Source organism: Ascaphus truei, chromosome 7, assembly GCF_040206685.1.
Source record: "Ascaphus truei isolate aAscTru1 chromosome 7, aAscTru1.hap1, whole genome shotgun sequence".
In the NCBI taxonomy this organism is placed as follows: Eukaryota; Metazoa; Chordata; class Amphibia; order Anura; family Ascaphidae; genus Ascaphus; species Ascaphus truei.
Genome location: NC_134489.1, coordinates 19,435,111 through 19,456,834, shown reverse-complemented (window position 1 = coordinate 19,456,834; position 21,724 = coordinate 19,435,111). Strand labels below are relative to the sequence as shown.

At 43.0% G+C, this 21,724-nt stretch overlaps 2 protein-coding genes across 7 annotated transcripts in view; one reads left to right on the top strand and one right to left on the bottom strand.

Annotated features, from left to right (window-relative positions):
• ERBB4 (erb-b2 receptor tyrosine kinase 4) overlaps positions 1-19,955 on the top strand; it is a 701,260-nt gene extending 681,305 nt beyond the window's left edge. For all 5 annotated transcript variants that reach the window (XM_075607205.1, XM_075607203.1, XM_075607206.1 and 2 more), the window contains 2 exons: positions 6,311-6,608; positions 8,776-19,955. In XM_075607205.1, the coding sequence (XP_075463320.1) occupies positions 6,311-6,608; positions 8,776-9,221 (744 nt within the window). In that variant the 3' untranslated portion in view covers positions 9,222-19,955. The remainder of the gene's footprint in view (positions 1-6,310; positions 6,609-8,775) is intronic.
• The window catches only part of LOC142498782 (uncharacterized), a 137,896-nt gene continuing 126,922 nt past the window's right edge, over positions 10,751-21,724 (bottom strand). For both annotated transcript variants that reach the window (XM_075607208.1, XM_075607211.1), the window contains exon 14: positions 10,751-11,579. In XM_075607208.1, the coding sequence (XP_075463323.1) occupies positions 11,351-11,579 (229 nt within the window). In that variant the 3' untranslated portion in view covers positions 10,751-11,350. The remainder of the gene's footprint in view (positions 11,580-21,724) is intronic.

Here is a 21,724-nt window from a genome sequence, read left to right as displayed (position 1 = left end):
TTTACTTACTAATATTGTCATGTAAGTTATTAAAGGCAGACAATGCAGGCAAGTACATCATGTGCCTCTGTAAGAGATATTGGAAATCTCTGGGTTCCTGAGTGCAGACTGTGTGCAAAACATTAGGGCATAGAGGATATTGGGGAAAGAGCCTTTGGTTCCCGGGGTGACAGGTGATATACAGTTCCTTTTAAAAGCAGTGGTACCAAGCTTATGTTTAGGCTTGAAGAACGGAAGAGGCTATTTTCCACTGCTCTTCAATGTTTTCATGTGGAAGGGAGGATTTCAGACATGAAGATGGAGAACAGTGATGGACCAAGAGCCCGTGTGACAGGGAAAATGTTAATTAGCAAAGTTTTTCACATGATTACCAAAGCGTCCTCACACTTCTCTTTATAAACGGAACTCAGAAAAACCTTGGACAGCGACTAGTTCATTATGAGGAGAGGCAGGGAAGAAGCAGGCTGTAGGATCATTAATATGGGATGTCCACCAACATCACAGAGGGACCTGTGAATAAGACGACAGCTTGGTAATTGAATCAATCAGTCATTTGTTTTCTGCTGCTGGGCCCGGGCTGTAGGTCAGCAAGTCATCAAAAGCTGTGGCAAATTCACTAATTACTACTCTACAGGACAAAGCTATTGTCTCGCCGCAGTGTTTATTAACCTCTTCTACACTGGAAGGGCGTAAAACTCTTTCTCTCCCTGGCCTCAACAAAATGGTTAACACCACAATCCAAGTTGTCTTTGTTACATTGGTCCATTAATGGTCCATTATTGAATTCCCCAGAAGGGCATAGACAAAACTAGGACCAGTCCGCAGAATAGTAACTAAAATGTTACAGCCTTTTCTCCCCCAAAAACCTGTAGCGGAAATCTATGGGAAAGGAGGAGCAGAGAGTCTGTGATATACAATTTCATATACACCAAGGCTATAATAACCATGAAACTGTGCTTATCAGAATTAGACGTCACACAGTGAAATTAAAGAGGGCAGATTTAAAGCAGGTGAGGAAGTGTCATTATTTATTTTTACTTGAAGAGTCTCCAAGCAGATGTAATGATGTATTTTAGGTCTAATGTAGTATGTAAAGTGGGCTAAGTGACCATCAACTTTGTTGGCCAATAATATTTGTTCTTCTCTCTTTGTGCTAATGCTCAGTACTACAACGGGGGTTAGCAGAGTGGGAAAGTGTCTTTGTGGCAGCTAATTTACATGTAACTCTCTAACAAAAGGAGTTGGAAGTCCTTGGTGCTTGTTAGGGGTTTCTTAGGGGTTAGGACTAGAGATGATTTGTCCCCGCATTGGGCACTACTAAAACATCAGTGCAGGTGAATCCAAATCCGCCATTGGGTACAATCTTGATGGATTTTTAAGAAATAAGAGATATCCCCCCCCCTCTCTCCACCCGTGGACCAATCCGTCTCTAGATTTTTAACAATCCGGCCACAGATTTTGTATTTCTCCCTAAAATAATAATAAAAATCCAAAACAGCGGATTTGCCTTTTTAAGACTGATCCGCGGACCAAATGGGCCAATCGATCCGGGGCAGATTAAAAAATAATCACCCATCTGTAGTTGGGACTAAAAACAAAGCGTAGCCTTAACTTCCAGCACAATATCACTATTAAGCACCTGGTGAAAGAGGTTTTGACTAAAGAGTGGTAGCTCTTAATGCACAGTATAAACATTCAATCAAACTATTGTACCTTAGTGAATAAGCCCAGATTACCCTAGCTTTGTGTAACCTAAAACCAAACCGCAAGTTCAACTTTGGAGCTTGTACTGTACTGTAATGATTGGAAGATTGTCGACATTTGGCTCTACAGATGTTCAGTAATTAGTTACACTTAGCTAGATCTGCAAGTATGTTCTGTCCATTGGCACATGTTGTGTATACCCGTATGTATATGCAAGCATTATTAAACCCTATACCGTGCTATACAAAGTAGGACAACACTGATGCCATACAAATATAACGCGCTGACACACTAAGCCAGCTGATAGATGGTGTAACAAGTAAATAACTCAAATTACAGTAATTAGGATTATGTGTCTTGACTACTTTCTAGGTCATTCAGAAAAAAACATTTGTCATATATTGTTCCCTAGATCCAGTCAAAATTAGATAGTCCATTATTTCATTGGAATTATCCAATCAAATATTGTGTCTGTTTACAGATCAAATGAATATAGAGTAGGATAATTATACGTGGGGTGTTCCCTGTGATTTCCTTGATAAGCTGCCCTCTCCTCCTCTGTGATATAGCTGCCAGGAGTCAGCACTATTGCACATTACTGTATAGGCTAAAGCTGTAAAATTCCAGGCATTATTGAAATCCCTGCTCTCTGATTGGTTCAAATTCCAGGCATTATTCATTCAGCAATGCCCGGAATTTTTGGCAGCTTGCAAAGTGTTTATTTCTAGCCAATCAACTTTTCCTTTTGTCTGAACAGCTCTCAGATAGGGCAGGGGATTGGTTAGAAAGCAGCAGCCAGGCAGTGACTCCTCCCCCTCCCTCCGTGAACTCAGCTCCACGAACACAGTGTGTGTAGCTGCAGAGTTTGTGTGTGCGTGTGTGGCTGCTGCAGAGTGTGTGTGTGTAGTGGCAGAATTTGTGTGTGTGTAGCTGCAGCTTGTGTGTGTGTGTAGAGTTGCAGTGTGCGTGGTGCTGTTGTGTTGTATGTGTGTGTAACAGCAGCAGCAGAGTTTGGATGTAGCTACCGAGTTTGTGTGTAGCAGCAGTTTGTGTGTTGTGTGTGTGTGTGTCTGCTGCAGAGTTTGTACGTGTGTGTAGCTGCAGAGTTTGTGTGTAGCTGCAGCGTGTGTGTGTGTGTGTGTGTATGTGTGTGTGTGTGTGTGTGTGTGTGTGTGTGTGTGTGTGGAGCTGCAGTGTGTGTGGTGCTGTTGTGTTGTATGTGTGTAGCAGCAGCAGCAGTTTGTGTGTCTTTTGTGTGTGTGTACAGCTGCAGTGTGTTGTGTGTGTGTGTGTACACAGAGGGGGCTGCAGTGTGTGGATATAGATATCTGCAGTGTAAGAGTATATAGAGGTGGTTTCATGTATTTACCATTTTATTTTAATATAAAAATCTATATAACTATAGAAAAGTGTCTATTATTTAGAGGCTTCGCCTCGGGCCTTCAACTCTTCCAGCCCGGGCATTATTGGTCAGTAATGCCCTGTTCTTCGGGGATTATTACTTAAGTATCTCCAGGCCAATAATGTAACAGACTATCTAACACACCAGACATCCACATAGAGAACAATTTAGTGCCAAGCTGGGGCAACATCACGCACATCTCCTGTATAGTTATACACATGATATGTCTTCTCGGTTTCCTCCCCTCTCCTGTATGTCACTGTTGTGAACACTTCCTATGTGTCCTTTACTCCTGTTTTCCTTTGTATCTTCATCTCGATGTCAGTCTGTCTTGCCCACAATAGTCTTATCTTCCAGTCCGACTGCTCCTCTTTCTGTCCTCTCTTTATTTCTGTCTCCCACTGTCTTCTGAAGATAGCACCGATGACGTCTTAAACACTTTTGTTTCTAAAGGGGGAAGCCTGTATTTGTGTGAAAGGGAAACTGAGTATCTTCTGCCTCACTGCAGCCACCTTTGCTTGAACCACTTGATTTGCTAAAGGTGTGCAGATCTGCTACATTGCTTAGGTCTGGGACCCGGTGCGCCCGGCGGCGCGGGCGGCCACACGCGAGTTCCCCACCTGCAGGGGAATCCTCCCGAGCCGGTCCCGGTCCCCCCTGGCTGCACGGCTCACTACACGCTGTGATGCGTCAGCCGCTAGGGGATACAAGAGAATTGTGATCCCTAGCGTCGACGCGTCACGTGGTGTGGCTGTGAGCCAATGAGGAGGGGAGGCTTCGGGGAGTGTGGAGGAGTGTGGAGGGAAAGCAACGATTTTAAATAAACTCTGCAGCACCAAGGAAGTCCTCCCTGCTCCCTCCCACAGACTCTCTCCTTTTGGGGGGGGGTCCCCCTTCCGATTCCTCCCCCCTGCTCCGATCCCCTCCCCCCCTGCTCCGATCCCCCGGATTCCGATTCACCCCCCACCCACCCCCATGTGTATTTGTGAGTGCCTGTCTGTGTGTGTGCCCGAGTGCGTGTCTGTGTGTGAGGGGCTGAGGATTTGAGGGGCTCAGCGGTTGAGGGGCTGAACGGCTGAGGAGTTGAGGGGCTGACGGGCGGTCCCGCCACGTCACGTCATGGCCGCGCCCCCCCACGTCATGGCCGCGCCCCCCACCTGTTTTGACCATGCCCCCCCCCCCGCTCGCAAAAATGGTCCCTTTGGACCGGAAACAGTCCCATGTGCCTCTCCACGCGCCGCCTGTCTACTGTGCGGGCGCATGGTCTGAGGCAGCGGGGCCTTGGCCTTATGCAGTATACAGGCGCTGTGCTTGTGGTCTTAAAGACACAAATATCACAATCCCTTCCATCTTCTCTGACACGGATCTCACCTAGGTTAAGACTATTCTTTTAAAGGAGAATTTGATCATGCACATTTTAAACGCTACTAAATGCATGATAGCTAGATTGTGAAGATGCACTGAACCCCCAACGCTTAGGAAAATAAGAGAAAATATGTCATATGTCATGCCATGGAAAGACTATTGAGCCTTCTAGAAGACCTGTTTAGCCGTTTCCTAAAGGTGTGGGAGCCTCCACTAACTCTGGGTGCTCTGGTATGAACAACTACTGGTCTAGAACAGTATGAGAGTCTATACAACTATATATAAAAGCAAAGTCAAGAATATATCCATGTTTTAATGTTGTAACGTAATACGGTACGAATATGTATAATGTATGTTGCTAACCCGCTCTCCCTCCCGCCTCCTCTCCTCCCCCCCGTATGTAACACTCATGCATAAGTTATCATTATTTAATTGCTGTAATATTGTAAAACCTTAAAGAAAGAGATTTGAAAAGGTTTGCGTTGAAGCCAAATAAGATGCGTCTAATGAGTTAAATAGTCCTGATGCGCCATCCTCTTGCTATGGATTTCCATTGCCACATTTCTTTGTCTTCCTTTGCCACTGTCTAGATAGATCAGGGGTGGGCAACTCCAGTCCTCAAGGGCCACCAACAGGTCGAACGAGCCACTGATTGAGCCACCTGTGCTGAAGCAGGGATATCCTGAAAACCTGGGCTGTTGGTGGCTCTTGAGGACTGGAGTTACCCATCCCAGGTCTAGATCAATCCATTCGCTGTTTCGGCTTAGTCTTCCCCCTTCCCGGATGTATACATGTTCCAAGTTGACGTAGCCATGTTGGGGATATAAAATGTAGATTCATTGCCAACTTTGAGGCATCTTTTAGAGTTCGTCAAGGAATGATATTGCACATAGCTTCCCAATCCTCACAGGTTGCTGCTTTGCGAGTACACTCGAAGAAGTCAATACCCTTGAAAAAAGTTTGGAAAAGCGTTGTACACTATAATGTCACCTAAGAACCACACCCCTGATGAAGGTGCATGTGCACCGAAACGTTGGATGCAACTCCAACTCTTTTTTGCTTCATTGTGAATTTTGGTTTGGTGTGCTTGGCTGCCTTTTACATATTGCATACTCATTGACCAGGATTTCTTGCTTTTAGCAACCAGTTTTTCAGTCTCCTTTACCCCTAGACCCCTTTTTAGGGGCACCCCCAAGTTGCTTTACCTGATTCTCCTCTTTTTTTTTCCATCTAAGAACAACTCTAATGTTGGTTCCCTAAAAGGTGTTACCACACACAAAAAAAATCTCCCCTGCCCCCCTCTGTCAATCATCCATGTTATTGCACGAGAGACATGTTGATGTCTGATATCTTTCTAAAACTGGTTTCTATACATTGGACCTGATCACTGCAACAGTGTAACTTCTACTGCATGCTTTCCTTGGGCATTAACCCTTAATTACTCTCTGACTAAAGCAGTACGTGATTTATATTATGTGGCGCTTTTTTGTGTTGGGAATAAATCTAAACATCGGCATACAGTAAATGATATATTGAAATGACGTGGTAACGGGTATATTGATGATTATTTTATTTGAATGCACTCCAATTTCTTGTAAATCTGCTCTTATCCATTCCCAATTGGAATAATATTGTAAACCATAAAGCAAAGATTAAAAACGTGTTGCAGAGTAGAGGGCTTTTTCCTTTTGGCCATACTAATCTATGATGTGGGATTGCACTTTTATTCCCTTCTGTTGCAATTTGTTTGCCAGTCCTGGCAACAGCGCCGGTCTTGAAGCGGCTACCACTGCGTTTAGGGGAATTATTAATGCTCTTGTCCCTTACTCCTCTCTACAGAACCAGTTTGTGTACAGGGATGGAGGTTACACCACTCAAGAATCAGTGACTCTGCCATACAGACCCACTGCATGCCCCATACCCGAAGTCCCCACCGTGCAGGGGGCGGCGGCAGAAGTCTTTGATGATGCCTGCTGCAACGGGGCCCTGCGTAATCAGGTGGGAGAGCGAGTCCCGGAGGAGACCAGCCTGCAGAGGTACACTGCCGACCCCACTGTGTTTGTGCCAGAACGCAGCCTGCGTGGGGGCGTGGATGAAGATGGCTACATGACCCCCATGAAGGAGAAGCCCAAGACAGGTAGATACTTTGGGCCAAATATAATATAAGTCGATATAGCTGCGTTAAAATGTGGTTCGGTGATCTTTTGGGGGAATTGCTGCCATATTGACTAGGATTTATTTATTTATAAATAGGTTGCATGATTCATCTAATGCGCATACTATACACGAAAAATGCGTTCCTTCAACATTAAACAGCGATACGCTTAAGCAATAACTCCTATAAATGAGAGCTAATCAGAAGTAGCAGTGCAGTTGTATATGGGTGGAAGAGATCAATGTTGTGGAAAATATATATATTTTATACCATAGATCAGGAGCCATCACAGTGTGGTGCGCGGTACTGGTCTCAGCATGGAGGTATCTGCCCTTGTCTTAAAAGGCAGTTACCGCCAGATCTGGTGCGATACCCCTCATCGCGCTTGGATGACTCCTGACCATATTGTTATGTGATGGGATTTCATACAACACCTGATGTCAGAAAATGTATTAACCCCGTGCATGCCGGATGCTACCAATGCAAAGGAAACAACACAGACACACTACAAATAAATCAACAGCAAAAAACATCTATATGTACAAATACTAACCCCTTACTAGCCCAAATGGTGGGACGGATTAATGTAAATCCAGAATCCGCTGCTCAAAAGAACACACAAACAAATGATAGTGATGATAGTCCAGTTCAATCTTTACACATCTAAGCAGCGGAGGTCATATAAGTCCATAAACGGAGGTATGTGGGTATATATGCAAGCCAAACTCCACTGATAAAGGAGGGAGACATTTTGCGGGGTGTCCTGTAAGAGCAGAACTACCGACGCTGTCACTCCACACCAGACATGGAGGGGGTAAGCGGGAAAAACAAGCGGCTTAGAACTAAAGCACAATAATGTTGAAGAACTCACTTTTAAACTCCTCACGGCCCGCTGCGCCGCCTCCCGCCAGACGCGCTCCCAGGCTCGAATAGATGAAGGGAGAGATCCAAATAGAAATAGCCGGTGCACAGCCAAAATAGCAAAGCTGGGACATGGTGACCAAAAAGTTAATTATTGATTAAAAAACATAAAGTAGTAGTCCTGGTAATCCTCTAACTGACAAGTTTCACACTGGAAGTGCTATATCTATCCACGTCCTAGCTTTGCTATTTTGGCTGTGCACCAGCTATTTCTATTTGGATTAATATTACTAGCTCAGGTGGTCAACTAGTCATGGGTTGACTATGACTAGCTAGCCACTTGGGCTACTATGTGGTTAATATATGAATGACATGTCTTTTTCCCCTTACTCTAGGTTGGCTAGGCCTATCTTGCCTATGTGTATAGGAGCTATTATTGTATATTCATAGGCAAGACAGACCTATTGCCAGCCTGGGGTAGGTGGTAAAACATCGGCAACTTTTTTGGGGGTAGAAGCTCGATCTGGTTCAACAAACAAATCTCACCTATGTCAAGAGGCAACTAAACGTAGTGTTTTTATGAATGTTGTGATAGGAAGCAAAAGCCAATGGGTTTACAGTATATGCACCTTTTAACCACTGTGACCTCTCGGCTACAGATGTTTAATTGGTGAGTGAATGGTTACAGGTTTGTACATGCCTTCCCCCAGCCGTTGGAGCTCTCTCTTTCCAATGAAGCATATAAGCAGTGGGATTTTAGCTTATAAAGGAGTGGTGCCTATTTAGAGTCAGGCGGCACCTTTGGTGTGTTTAATAAAAGTAAAATTAGGACAAGTAAAGTTACTGTATGTAAACTAACTGAAGACTTTATGCCAGCATTAGTGACTGCTGTGCACTGATATTTATGTTGTATGTTACTCTTCCTTTGCATATACAGGGTACTGTAAAGGGCAGCATCTCTTTAACTAGGTCAAATCATTTTAGGGGTTTATCTACTGAAGTCCTCCAGCTCCAAAACTGGGACAAAACCAGAGTAAAAAAACGGCATCATATTTATCACAGAAAATGAATCCCATTGAAAGCCATTGGAGTTTGCCCCTTGATAGATCTGGTGCAATATTTTTGCACTGGTTCTGCTCCAGTTTTGCAGCCGGCAAACTTCTTTAAATGTATCCTTCCCCTGTAATACTCTGCATTACTGTACTCTGTTTTCTTTGATATAGAAATACATACGTTTGACAGTAGGTAGGAGATCAGTGGTGATGGCATTCTCTGTCTTGTCTCACAGATTACTTGAGCCCAGTTGAGGAGAACCCCTTCGTCTCTCAGCGAAGAAACGGCGACCTCCAAGCTCTGGATAACCCCGAGTATCATAACGGCCCCAGTGGGCAGCTCAAATCAGAGGATGAATACGTGAACGAGCGTCTGTACTTAAACTCGTTCGCCAAGCCCCTAGAAAACACGGAGTACCTGAAAAACAATGGACTTACCATGCCAGAGAAAGCCAAGAAGGGGTTAGATAACCCAGAGTACTGGAACCACAGCCTGCCACCCAGGAGTACCATTCAGCACCCAGACTATCTGCATGAGTATAGCACAAAGTACTTTTATAAGCAAAATGGACGCATCAGGCCAGTAGTGGCAGAAAACCCAGAGTACCTGACAGAGTTTTCTCTGAAGCCAGGCACTGTCCTGCCCCCTCCTCCCTACAGGCACCGGAACACTGTTGTGTAGGACCGTCAGTATTGTGGGAATAGGGAGGTACCCCTTCCAAATATCTTGGATCCATTGAGCCCTCCCTCCCCAAGAGCCACCTTTCTTCCTTAGGTGTTCTTCCAGTCCATGCCAGGTCAGTCCCATCGGAAGGTGAAAAGATGATGTAGGTCTTTTCCGTTATTGTGCCCGAGAGCACACACTGAGGGAACCGCTGATGCCTCTCACTCTACGTGAACTGGATCAATGGACGTCCCGACAGCCAACAGATAGCAGGAGAGCCCGTTGGAGGCTCTGTGAAGGCAGCAAAGCAGCAGCACATGATAGACTCACCTTTTAAATAACCGCAGATTACTAGGAACATCTGTCGCACTGCAGTGTCTCTCAGCTCAAATCAGTATTTGTATCCAGGACAAAGGCTTCAAATAACGTGTTTGGTTTAATCCAGAAATACCATATAACACATTCCAGCGCCAGTAGGCACCTTATGACCCATTTACTTGAATGACCTTATAAGGTGTTTTCTGTTGCCAAAAAGTGTTTTCTGGAATATTAACGTTTAGTAAATATGGACCCTCGTGTTATTCTCACTGCATCTCATGCAATGGTAAGGTGAGTAGCTTTGGTCTCAGGAGTAGCAAAGTCTGTGTTCTTAGCCCCTTACTGAGCAGTATAGAGATGTAGTTCTGCTTCTGATATATTAATATACTACTGTGTGTGTGCTTGTTTTTAGTTTTACCTGTGTGAGTGCATCTTTGTGTTTGTGTTTAGAGTTGCATGTTTGGAAACCACTATACTGCAATGGCTTTGAGACAAAAAAACTGGCTTGAGCTGAGAAACATTTACAAAGATCTTCCTAATGTCAACTTAAAAGGTGATTGTGTCATGTTTTCTGCTTTAAAATCAGGATTTTTGGACGAAGTCACACTAATTCTGCTTATTAACACCGTAGTGAAGGAAATAACACCAACTATTCCTGCGAATAAGCTTCGAGAACACACATTGTCACATGGCGATACAACCTAGACTAAATGTATCAGTTGCTTCTAAAGCTTTTTCCCCCTGGAATATGAAGCAGCCAGCGTAGAACCCCAATATCCTGCATTTGGGTTTTGTTTCAGGCCTGAACGTTCAAAACTTTAACAATGCAACTTTTCTGATCAATAAGGAAAAATGCCCAAGCTGTTAGCTGTGTCTTTTTGGTAAAACTCTTCACTCCCAGTATTGATGCCATGTAATGTTATGCAGGGAGCTTTTGGTAGCCCTATGTCTGCATATCTCCATTGGTGCCACATCCAAAATACAGTATGTCTTAACTACTAACAAACTCCTGATTGAAGATGATCCAGTAGAAAACATGAGCGAGTAGCCATCATCATGGATCACAAACCTTGTTGATAGTGGCTAATGCTGTACCTGTGTTTTGCAAACATAGTTCTCTCTCATCATTTGAATGTGTTCATTTGTGGACTGCACCAGCTGGGATAGACAAGTCAACAATGAGAGAAGCCAGCGATCACAATGAAAATATTGAGTTTATTTTCCTTGGACATTGATGCACGCACGTTTTGGGCCGGCCAGTGGGGAGTACCACAGGTGAACTGGAAGGAGGACTCAATGAAGCAGGGAATTGCGGACTTAAGCCTAGGAAGTCAGTTTTGCACTTAAGATGTACTTCTCTTTCTCCTTGTTACAGACTGATTTTTGGATTATGAATGAAGCAATATGGAAGCAACCAGCAGAATTTAAAATATACACATGGGAGACTGTGGACATGCCAAAATGAGGAAATATACTGTATTATCTATAAAACAGGTCATGGTAGCAATTTCTGATCGGTATAAGCTATAGAATAATATATAGCGCTAGCAGTTTAGACAAAACAAAATGCTAACTAGAAGGTTTTAAAGGTAATGTGCATGAATGACAAGTGTGTGCCATTTGGAAAGTGGTGAGTGCCAATTCCAATACAAAATGCTCAGTTACAGTACAACATTATTTTACATAGGAGCTGTCATTTATTGCAACCTCAGAAAGTCTGGAGTGATACATTGTATACAGCAATTCATCTCTCATAAGCAGATATCCTATTCATACTCCTAGAAAGTGGGTGACCCTGATGTGACACACAGAGTTCTTTAACCACTATTTCATAGATTTTGTCTGTTTGCGTGTAGAGGTCGAGATACTGTAGTCATGCAACCACACAGGTACTTGTGGGTCACACACAAAGTCATTATTTCACATGTTGGTTCTGCAATGGAGCATATTTTCTTTATTTCAGTCCATTGAAAAAGAGCTGGGAAGGGTGCATTTATGATGCTCTTGTGTTCCTTAAAAGGATTTTGTAGAGTCCGCTTTAGTGAGTGCTTCCAATGTCTAGAATGAAAGCAAAACTGAATATCAGGAGTCCAAGTAAAGTTGGGTTTCTAACCACATTCAGTTGACAACTGAGAGGAGCAGATTCATCATACGCCAGTATAGAATAGCGCATCTAATACAGCGCTAAGTCCCATTCAAGTCAGAGTAATATGTGAGGATGTTAACTGGAGCCTATAACAGCGTCTCCAGAATGGGGAGCAGGTCCTTGGAGTTCTTATTGCTTCTAGATTGATCTTTAAAAACCTTCCGATCTAGCACCCTACAGTAAGTAGAAGATGTCCTGAGACTTAGGTCAACAGAGGCAATCTCACATTCTCAGTATCATAACTAGAGTTACTGAGTAAGTGGGGACACTCCCTTGTAAATATGTCCTTTATGAAAACATCGCTAACTCTTGCTACTCTTTGTGAGTACAACTTCCTACAACGTTATTTTTTTAGCAAGGTTTGATGTTATGTAAAATTCCTGAGAATATTAGGACACTTTTAAATGGAAACCCTTTGACTCCAGAATTATTTCAACTCTTATTTTATTTTGGGTTTTTTTGGGACACAATCAGTTCTCCTTGAAGCACAGACTTGTAAATAATCCAACTTCTTAGTTTTTCTCTTTCTAAGTCTGACATCTCTTCTAATTATTTACGACATGATAGAGTTCTGTTGTATATATCTACCATAGTGCTGCTTGGTCAGCCATAGGTGGGGTGTGCAGTAAAGTAGATTAGCACAGACCCTTGAGTGGGTACATTCACCACAGTATTACAGATCAAGCTATGAATTAATGTATAAGGTGATCAATATGACTTAGTGGTGGACATAAAAATCAAAGCACCTAGAACATGAATTGACAAAATAATGGGCAGACAGAGAAACATGATACTGCCAATTAATAGCACTGTTTCACAATTTGATTTTGAATTCCCTTTTTAACCAATCACATTAACACACCAGAGAAGGTCAGAGGCTTCAATGCATTGTGGGGCCTTAGTTGTTCACATCATCATCTTGAAACCATCTATTTAACTTATTTTGGGGTGGAAAAAGTTCAGAGAAATGCCCATACTGTACGTCAAGCAAAGATCATCTTATACTGAGTGAAAATGCTGGAATTTGGGATTGTGTTTTATTTATATATATATATATCTATATATATATATATATATAGATATATATCCGTTGTCTTTTTGAGTTATTGGTGGATTAGATGACCACAGGGGGACTGTCAGATTGATCATAGAAGAGATTATGACACCAGGCACTGCATGTCAATGCTGTGGGTACATGGTGAGAAGCATCATGGACAGTCTCACGGTGCCTGGTGATACGTAAATAACATGGAAGACAAGATACCCCAACACGCTGCATGGCCAATGGTGATTACCGACATGTGGCTTCGACCCACATCATCATCTATGTATAAAACTCTGCATCTACACTGCCAGCTACTTAGCATCATTCATGAAGAGGAAAGTTCAATTGAGTACAGATGTTGCTGGATCCTATGTGACTGAGCCTTTGGTTTTGTTTGGAACTGTTAATGTTTAACGATGCTGTGCTCAGGTTTTCCCATCAACTATTAGAGGCCCCCAGAGATGTAGGTGAACAGAAGATTTGCAATGCTTGTTGGAGAAAAACCCACTGTCGACCCCTTCAACATCAAAGGGGTTAATGGACTGGGGGTAGTGGTAAGACCACTCACAAGAAAATACGTGTTCCTGTACCTTCCAACAGGCAATGCCACTTGCTGGGAAGGGGGAAGTTGAAAGTCAACTGCTCCCTGATGATCATCGTGTTCACCACGGGGGGGTATTTAATTAGTACAGACACATTATCTGCACTAGTGGTATAATGATATAATGTGGTATTAACTAGTACTGCTGGAAAATGGGTTATTATTAACCCTTCTACCGCTGGAGGAGCATGCAGTGCACTGGGTTGCAAACCCCTCCAGCGGTAAAGGGGTTTCACTGAGCAGCTGTGTAGAAGAAGGGCAGCAACATATGAATGCACCAGACCAAGGAGGGTAGGGGGGGAAAGCAGCCACAAAATACCCTTTCATTACCACCTGCAGACCTCTAATGCCCGTCTACCTAGCTGATACGATGTAGATGGGCGCCTACCAATAAAAGGTTTTCTGAGCTCGCTCTGCCGGGGGTTTAGCAGAGCGCACCCCTCAGCACATAATTACCCACTCAGGGTTGTGGTGCATGTGGCCCTCTATTTGGTGGCACTACATGTGATTATAGAGAATCCTATCTGGTTACGGTTGAGGGCAGTGGTCATTGGGACCCAATTGCAAAAAGGCTCATCCTACATCTGCAGAAACCAAGAAACAGCGTACTCCCCGTATGGGACAGAACGACCCGAATATGGTTACTTTTGTAAAGCATAATTCATACACTAAGTGACATCATTTTTTTTTCCTTTTGATGTCTGTTGGAGGAAATGTATAATGAGACAGACGCGTGAATTTTATTTGTCGTTACAAATACAATGTACAATGTGTCGTTTTATATTTGATGCAAAACATTCAATATCAAATGCACGTCATTACTTTTTCATGCAAGTTTAGCCAAACCATGTTTAATATAATTCACCATTTTTATATCCCCGTTTAATGATTACTGTCGTATATTTAAACGTCACTAAATAGTAGTACTGTATGTGCTTCATCTCAGTGCCATATTCAAACATCCCTCAAAACACTGTAGCTCTATATTCTGCAAATGGTTTCCAAATTGTTGTAACAACATGTAACTCATCCAGTATTATATATCCACTCTTCTAAAGCCGGTGCTAAAGCTAGGAAATAATTATTTGAAGTTGGATACATCTGATGCAGGTTTCTCTAGCGGGTAAGATTAATTGCTGTCTAAACTTTAAGTGACACTAAAAAAAAGGGAAGAAAGACGACATCCAGAAATTGATAAATTGGTACATATATTCCTTATATGTATAATGTAACGTATAGTGCGTCATATAACCACTCCCTATAATTACTCCATAACTCTTCCTAAGTCCCTTTTCTTTAGTTGTACCATATAACCATTCCCAGAATTGCCAACGGATGTACAAAATACTAAAGCGGCTAAATTGATTGAAAGAACATTTGATGCAAAGGCAATTACTCAAAATGCATCCACTTCACTGCAGAATCAGCATTGTGGCTGAGACACTGCAGCTGGGGTTCTATGTATCAAGGCAGAAGCTGGGCAATTCTGGAGCAATTGTGGGGCAAAACATCTTTACCATAAGTATCAAAGAAAAACATCCCATTATTTTTATTTAAAAAATATGTTGCAATTGTTTTTCAGCAGAATCTACTACTGTTGCCTTGATAAATAAGTCCCATTAGATCTACGTTAAATTCTATTTCCTTTAAGGACGAGGAGTTTTGGATGACCGAATGGTGGATATCTGCTAAGGTCTGCAGGGTGCCACACTGGGGCAAAATCAGTCCAAAAAACAGCCCCATATTTATCAAAGAGGTGCCACAGTGAATGCAAATGGAGTTCATTTCTGTGATAATGATGGTGCAGTTTTTCGCTCCAGTTTCACCCCACTGTTTCAGCCGTGATCCTTACGTAAAAAGCCCCCCCCATGTCTTTAAAGACACCCAGTATGGTAACGCCATGCAGAATTTTAATCGTCCAATGGGATTGAGGAATACATTTGACCCAGCAGCCCAAGCAAATGTCTTTTAACAAATCAGCGGTATCCCCTCTAGTTCCGTCTCTGCGTTCATATCTAGCTGCCTTTCCAACCTAAAACAAACAAAAACCCTACTGTATGTTACTACAAAAATGTGAATAATATTTTTATAGCTTGTAAGAGATACGGCTAGTTGCATTTGTACATAAGGGTGGGCACTTTCTTCATTCACAAGACATCTTCCTTTAGAACGTAGCTGCTCTTTTGAGTTGATTTGTATATATTTGTGAACAGCTGGTGGTTTTTAAGGTTCTGTATTAGGTTTTTTATGTTTGGGTTGGTATCATTTCTGGACATTGCTTGTGATTCTGTTGCCGTGGCTTACCTAACTCCTGCACTTGCTTCTAATATGCCTCATATGTGTGTGCTCTGCTGGTTTTTTTTGCTTAGATGTCCCCTTTAGTTTGCATACTTCTAAAATGAAGGACTGTCCACTGCCCTAGCACATTAACCCTTACTCGGCCAGAGGGTTGCCATGTGTTGCAGGTCCTTCTGGCAGAGAAAGGGGTTTTAAAGGTTTTGTTAACTTTATAATATAGTATTATTCCTTTTTCTTATAATTATGGTTGGGCATGTGGGCTCATGTTGTACTTGTTCTCGTGACTTTTGATCCATTGCTGATGTATTGTGTGAGTTCATTTTAACCGCTGACCGGTTTGCCATTGACCGGCCCAGCAAGGCATTGCAAAGAAGGGATCCTTGCTGCTTTTGAGAGAAGGGATTCCTACATCTGTATTAGTTTGCCCACTGGTATAAAGATAAAAGAGAAGAGGCCGTAGAACAGAGCCCTAGGGAACACCTGCATTGAGTTAGAGGGGAGAGGAGGAGGTGCCACCAACCACTGAAGAAGTAGTCCTCTAGGTAGGAAGAGAACCAAGAGATCACTGTGCCACGAAGGCCAATGGAATGGGAGTATGGAGTAGAAGTGAGCGATGAACAGTTTTGAATACAACAGACTGGCGGGATTAGTAAGGAAAACTGTCCTTGTGATTTTTGCTTGAGATCATCATTGTCAGAGGCGTATCTGTGGAGTGGTCGGGGTGAAATCCAGATTATCGATGAGGGAGTTCGAGGAGAAAAAGTGTATAATGCGGTTATAAACAAGATGTTCAAGTCGTTTAGAAGCAAAAGGGAGATTGGGCACTAGTTAGAAGGTGGGGTTGGGTTGAAAGAGGTCTTCATATTGGGTGTGGCAAAGGCATGCTTAATGATTGAAGGGAATGTGCCTATGCAGAGAAAGAGGGTAAAGAGGTTGAGAAGGAGTGAAGAAGATGTGAAGGAACAGGGTTCAAAGTACAGGTTGTAGGGGGGAGGAGGAGAGAATGTGGGAGATTTCCTCTTCAGTAACACACACTGATACACACAGAGCATACTGACTCAGTTACACAAACACAGAGCAGACTGACTGAGATACACACACACAAACTCACAGCAGATTGACTGAGATACATACAGCACATACACTGATACACACAGACTGACTCAGATATAACACGTACTGTATACTGATACACACAGACTGACTCAGATATAACACGTACTGTATACTGATACACACAGACTGACTCAGATATAACACGTACTGTATACTGATACACACAGACTGACTCAGATATAACACGTACTGTATGCTGATACACACAGACTGACTCAGATATAACACGTTCTGTATACTGATACACACAGACTGACTCAGATATAACACGTTCTGTATACTGATACACACAGACTGACTCAGATATAACACGTACTGTATACTGATACACACAGACTGACTGAGATATAACACGTTCTGTATACTGATACACACAGACTGACTCAGATATAACACGTACTGTATACTGATACACACAGACTGACTCAGATACCCATGAGAGATTTAGCAAGTCTACCCAAGATTTCACTAGGTTACTGCTAATTCTGGGAGACTTGAGCAGTTTGGACCTTGAGGGCTCACCAGAGATTTCGCTTGGTAGTGGAAGGAACCCTGAGCCCATTGCCTTTCCCGGGGCCTAGTCTGCCACATACAATATTGCCTGCAGGCCTCTCGTGCAGTGACGGGATTTACTCAAAATAATGAATTGTCCGCAACGTCCCCCCACATTATGGAGCAACATCCAGGGACACACAAAGATTGCTGTCGGGGAAGGGTTAACGATCAGCATTGTCCAAATCCGGCCTTTGAATCTGGGCCCAAGAGGCCCAGATGTTTAGGGTTACATGCCAGGTGTGATCGACCCTAAATTCTCTGCAGGTTCGCTGAGGCTTTGCAGTGCATTGCTGGTGAATGTAATGGTGTAGCGGTTAAGCAATCATGTTTTAATTCTGGTGACCAGTGTCCTAATGGCAATTCTCAGCCTCGGTCTCTGTTTCAGGTTATTGGTGTCACCCCTGGAATTTGCTGGGTGTATCTCAGATATTACCAGCTGTCTCCAGGAGTCAAGTGCAGCCAGTCAAGGTTTTTACATCCGGTTGGGGAAGAGCCAGGTTGCTGCTATCTCTGTGAGCAAAGGCCAGAATATCTTCCGGCTCATTTTACAAAAATAAGAATGGTGTAGTAATCGGCATACACGTGGGAATCCTACATTTCAAAACGAAATGCCCCTAAAGCAGCAGTCACATATGCTTGGTCCTAAAATGACATCTTTATTACTAGCTTTCCTTATTTTAGCACACAAATACAGTATTATTCTGCATCTTATTTACCCCCAAATGTCAGGATTAAAACTACAAAATCATCCAATAGTTTTTTTTTTCCCATTAACATTATTTAGGAATAAAACAAGTTTAAATAGTCATTAATCTCAACAATGTCCACCCCCAAAACCCCCGCCCCCAGCAATCATTACAAGGCAATAGCAGAATACATAACATTACCCCTATTATTAAAGGTAGGACTTGTAAACGCTTGTTAAATGCATCCTGATTTGGATGTCCTTTAAAAAGTGGCAGAGGAGATACAACAAAAACGACAGTAAGCCTTGAAAAGTGGGACTTATGGTTTAACAAAAAAGGTGTACATTTCAGGGGTGAGTTGAGTAAGTAAAAGGATGATAAGTCATTAATTGACACATATGTTCTACTGCTGTAGATTAACCTTCCGCTGGTTAAACTCAAAGGGGTCTATGCAAGAAGGCAATTTTGGAGCAATATCGGGTCATTTATTCCCTGCACCAAAGTATTTTTATCCGTCTGCCCCAGATGTCACATTCTGCGTCTCTGCCCCAGCTTGCACCTTAGGGAGAGTCAGTAGGAGGAGTTGGGGGGGGAGTTACATGGTGCGCAGATTATAATGAGATGTATCACATTCTGCGTCTCTGCCCCAGCTTGCACCTTGGGGAGAGTCAGTAGGAGGAGTTGGGGGGGAGTTACATGGTGCACACATTATAATGAGATGTATCACTTTCTGCATCTCTGCCCCAGTTTGCACCTTGGGGAGAGTCAGTAGGAGGAGTTGGGGAGAGTCAGTAGGAGGAGTTGGGGGGAGTTACATGGTGCACAGATTATAATGAGATGTCACATTCTGCATCTCTGCCCCAGTTTGCACCTTGGGGAGAGTCAGTAGGAGGAGTTGGGGGGAGTTACATGGTGCACAGATTATAATGAGATGTGTCACATTCTGCGTCTCGGCCCCAGCTTGCACCTTGGGGAGAGTCAGTAGGAGGAGTTGGGGGGAGTTACATGGTGCACTGATTATAGTGAGATGTATCACATTCTGCGTCTCTGCCCCAGCTTGCACCTTGGGGAGAGTCAGTAGGAGGAGTTGGGGGGAGTTACATGGTGCGCAGATTATAATGAGATGTATCACATTCTGCGTCTCTGCCCCGGATTGCACCTTGGGGAGAGTCAGTAGGAGGAGTTGGGGGGAGTTACATGGTGCACTGATTATAGTGAGATGTATCACATTCTGCGTCTCTGCCCCGGATTGCACCTTGGGGAGAGTCAGTAGGAGGAGTTGGGGGAGTTACATGGTGCACAGATTATAATGAGATGTATCACATTCTGCGTCTCTGCCCCAGCTTGCACCTTGGGGAGTGTCAGTAGGAGGAGTTGGGGAGGAGTTACATGGTGCACAGATTATAATAAGATGAATGACTTAGTGACATAGTAGATGAGGTTGAAAAAAGACGTGTCCATCAAATTCAACCGATGCTAAATTTAGACAACAGATACTTTCTCCTAGTCTATACTTGCAGTATCACATTATGCATCTGTACGCCATTCTTTTTGTCTTTTCATTTTCCCAAATGAATCCTCCATATCTGAAGTGATGTAAATATAACATTCTGCATCAGATGAGAGAAACTGCCCCCCCAAAAAAACGAGCAACTCGTCTACACAGCCTTGTCTCAGCTAATGACACCAATAACTTCAAACTGACCCGAGGCCGAGCTGTGAATGGAAAGTGACGCCTATGAACGCATCAAGTTCTCCTGTAGGATGCGATTCGGCATCACCCAGGATCCCTTCTTGCGCGCCAGTCTGTAACTGTTTGTTTTTTAAGGACATAAGTCCAGTGTCACCTTGCTTTTGCCTCACGCCACCCACAACATCCCAGCTGAACAATTTGAAACCTGTTCTGCATTTTTGTTAAATGAATCTGTCAGAAATATATTTTTAATTTAATATAAATGAAATTCAATAAAATATGGTACAAACTTTCCCCCTGTGTCTGTGGCTGAGTCTTTGTAACACGGAATAATGTTCACATACAAATGTTAAATATATGTACTGTTATAATGTAGACAACATGTATCAAATAAAAACAATGATACCCATTAGTAATATCATTAGGTTAGCAATGCTCTTACATATAGGTTTGAACCGAGAGCATTTAATGCTGCAAGAAAAGGGGGGGGAGGGGAGCTAGGTGCAGAGAGAGGGTGAGCAAGTTAGTATTTCTGGTGTCTGTCTGCTGCCCCCCCCCCCTCCTTTACCCCTGAAATTGTATGTATGTATACCTTTATTTATATAGAGCCCACAGTGTACTCAGTGCTTTACAAAGAGACAATACAGGGAATTATAATACAATAATGCAACCAAGTCAGACAATAGGAAAGGAAATCCCTTGCCCGGAGAGCTCACAATATAAACCCCACGGCTCTGATAAGCCCCGGACCATGGCTCAGATCTGTATGTCTGGGCCCAAACTGAAAACAAGGCAAAACTTCACTTTCTATTGGCTTAGGAGGAAACACCCTGTCTCCATTGTACGCCGCTCCTTGCTTACATTGCCATCTTTTCATATACGCTTGACCAAGGGAAGGGAGGCTGCAAGCTTTTGAGGCACAGAGAGACTGCCACAGAGTTAACAAAGCATGACCCACAGGGCCGCGCCCGGATTGGCGAAATCTCCCATTAAAGGCATATAGGGGGCTATGCACTAAGCTCAATGGCTTTGCGTTCTGATGTTCAAAAAAAAGCAGGTCCGTTAAAAAGTGAGGCCGGGGACGCGATTCACTAAGGCCTTGAGCTCATTTTTTAACGTACCTGCTCAAAACACCCACAGCGTACGTGATGCTTTTTCCCCCCTGCTAGCGTTCTTAAACTTCACGTACACTAGCTGATAGAAAAAAAAGCCGCATATAACATTTGAATGGAGATTTGCCATCTCTATGCAAGGCTGTTACAGGCGATCGTACACTAAATGAATACATTTTAATAATAGTGTACATGAGCAGGGGGTCTCCGGAGCTGACCCGAGTTGGTTTCAGGTCCGAGGACCCCCTACTTCAGGAGATACAGGCCCCGTTATGGGGTGCCGGTATCCCCTGCAGAATTTCAATGTCCCGGTCACGTGACGCGGAAGCTTGAAAATGCAGGGGATACCGGCACCCCATAAAGGTGCCTGTTCTTCCTGAAGTAGGGGGTCCTCGGACCTGAAACCAATGCTGTTCAGCTCCGGAGACACCCTGCTCATGTACACTATTAATCAAATGTATATTAAAAAAAGATTTAACAAACATCAATACACAACCCCCCCCCCCCCTCTGCCCTAACACATAAGGTACAATAATGTGCAAAATTACTATTATCAGATATGGATAATAGATTATTTGCCCATTATTAAACACTGCATTAGCATACCTAAATAAAGTCAATAAAAACAGTAGCCAGCTAATCCAATGAATACAAGCAGTAACAACATCAACAATGAATTAATTAAACCATTAACCAATGAAACCAATTAATTCCTAAACCAACTCAAAATGAATATTAACACTAACCAATCAAACCAATGAATTACTACAACATTAATGAATGTAACCGGTAAAAGACAAAGAAATACATTCGAACAATCTCTGAAGTAACCATAAAACACATTAGCCAACATAATACAACATTAACTACAAGCGAACACCAATCGCAAACATTTTATTACATTAAGCAGGAAAAATACAAACAATGACATCCACATAAAAAACTGACATT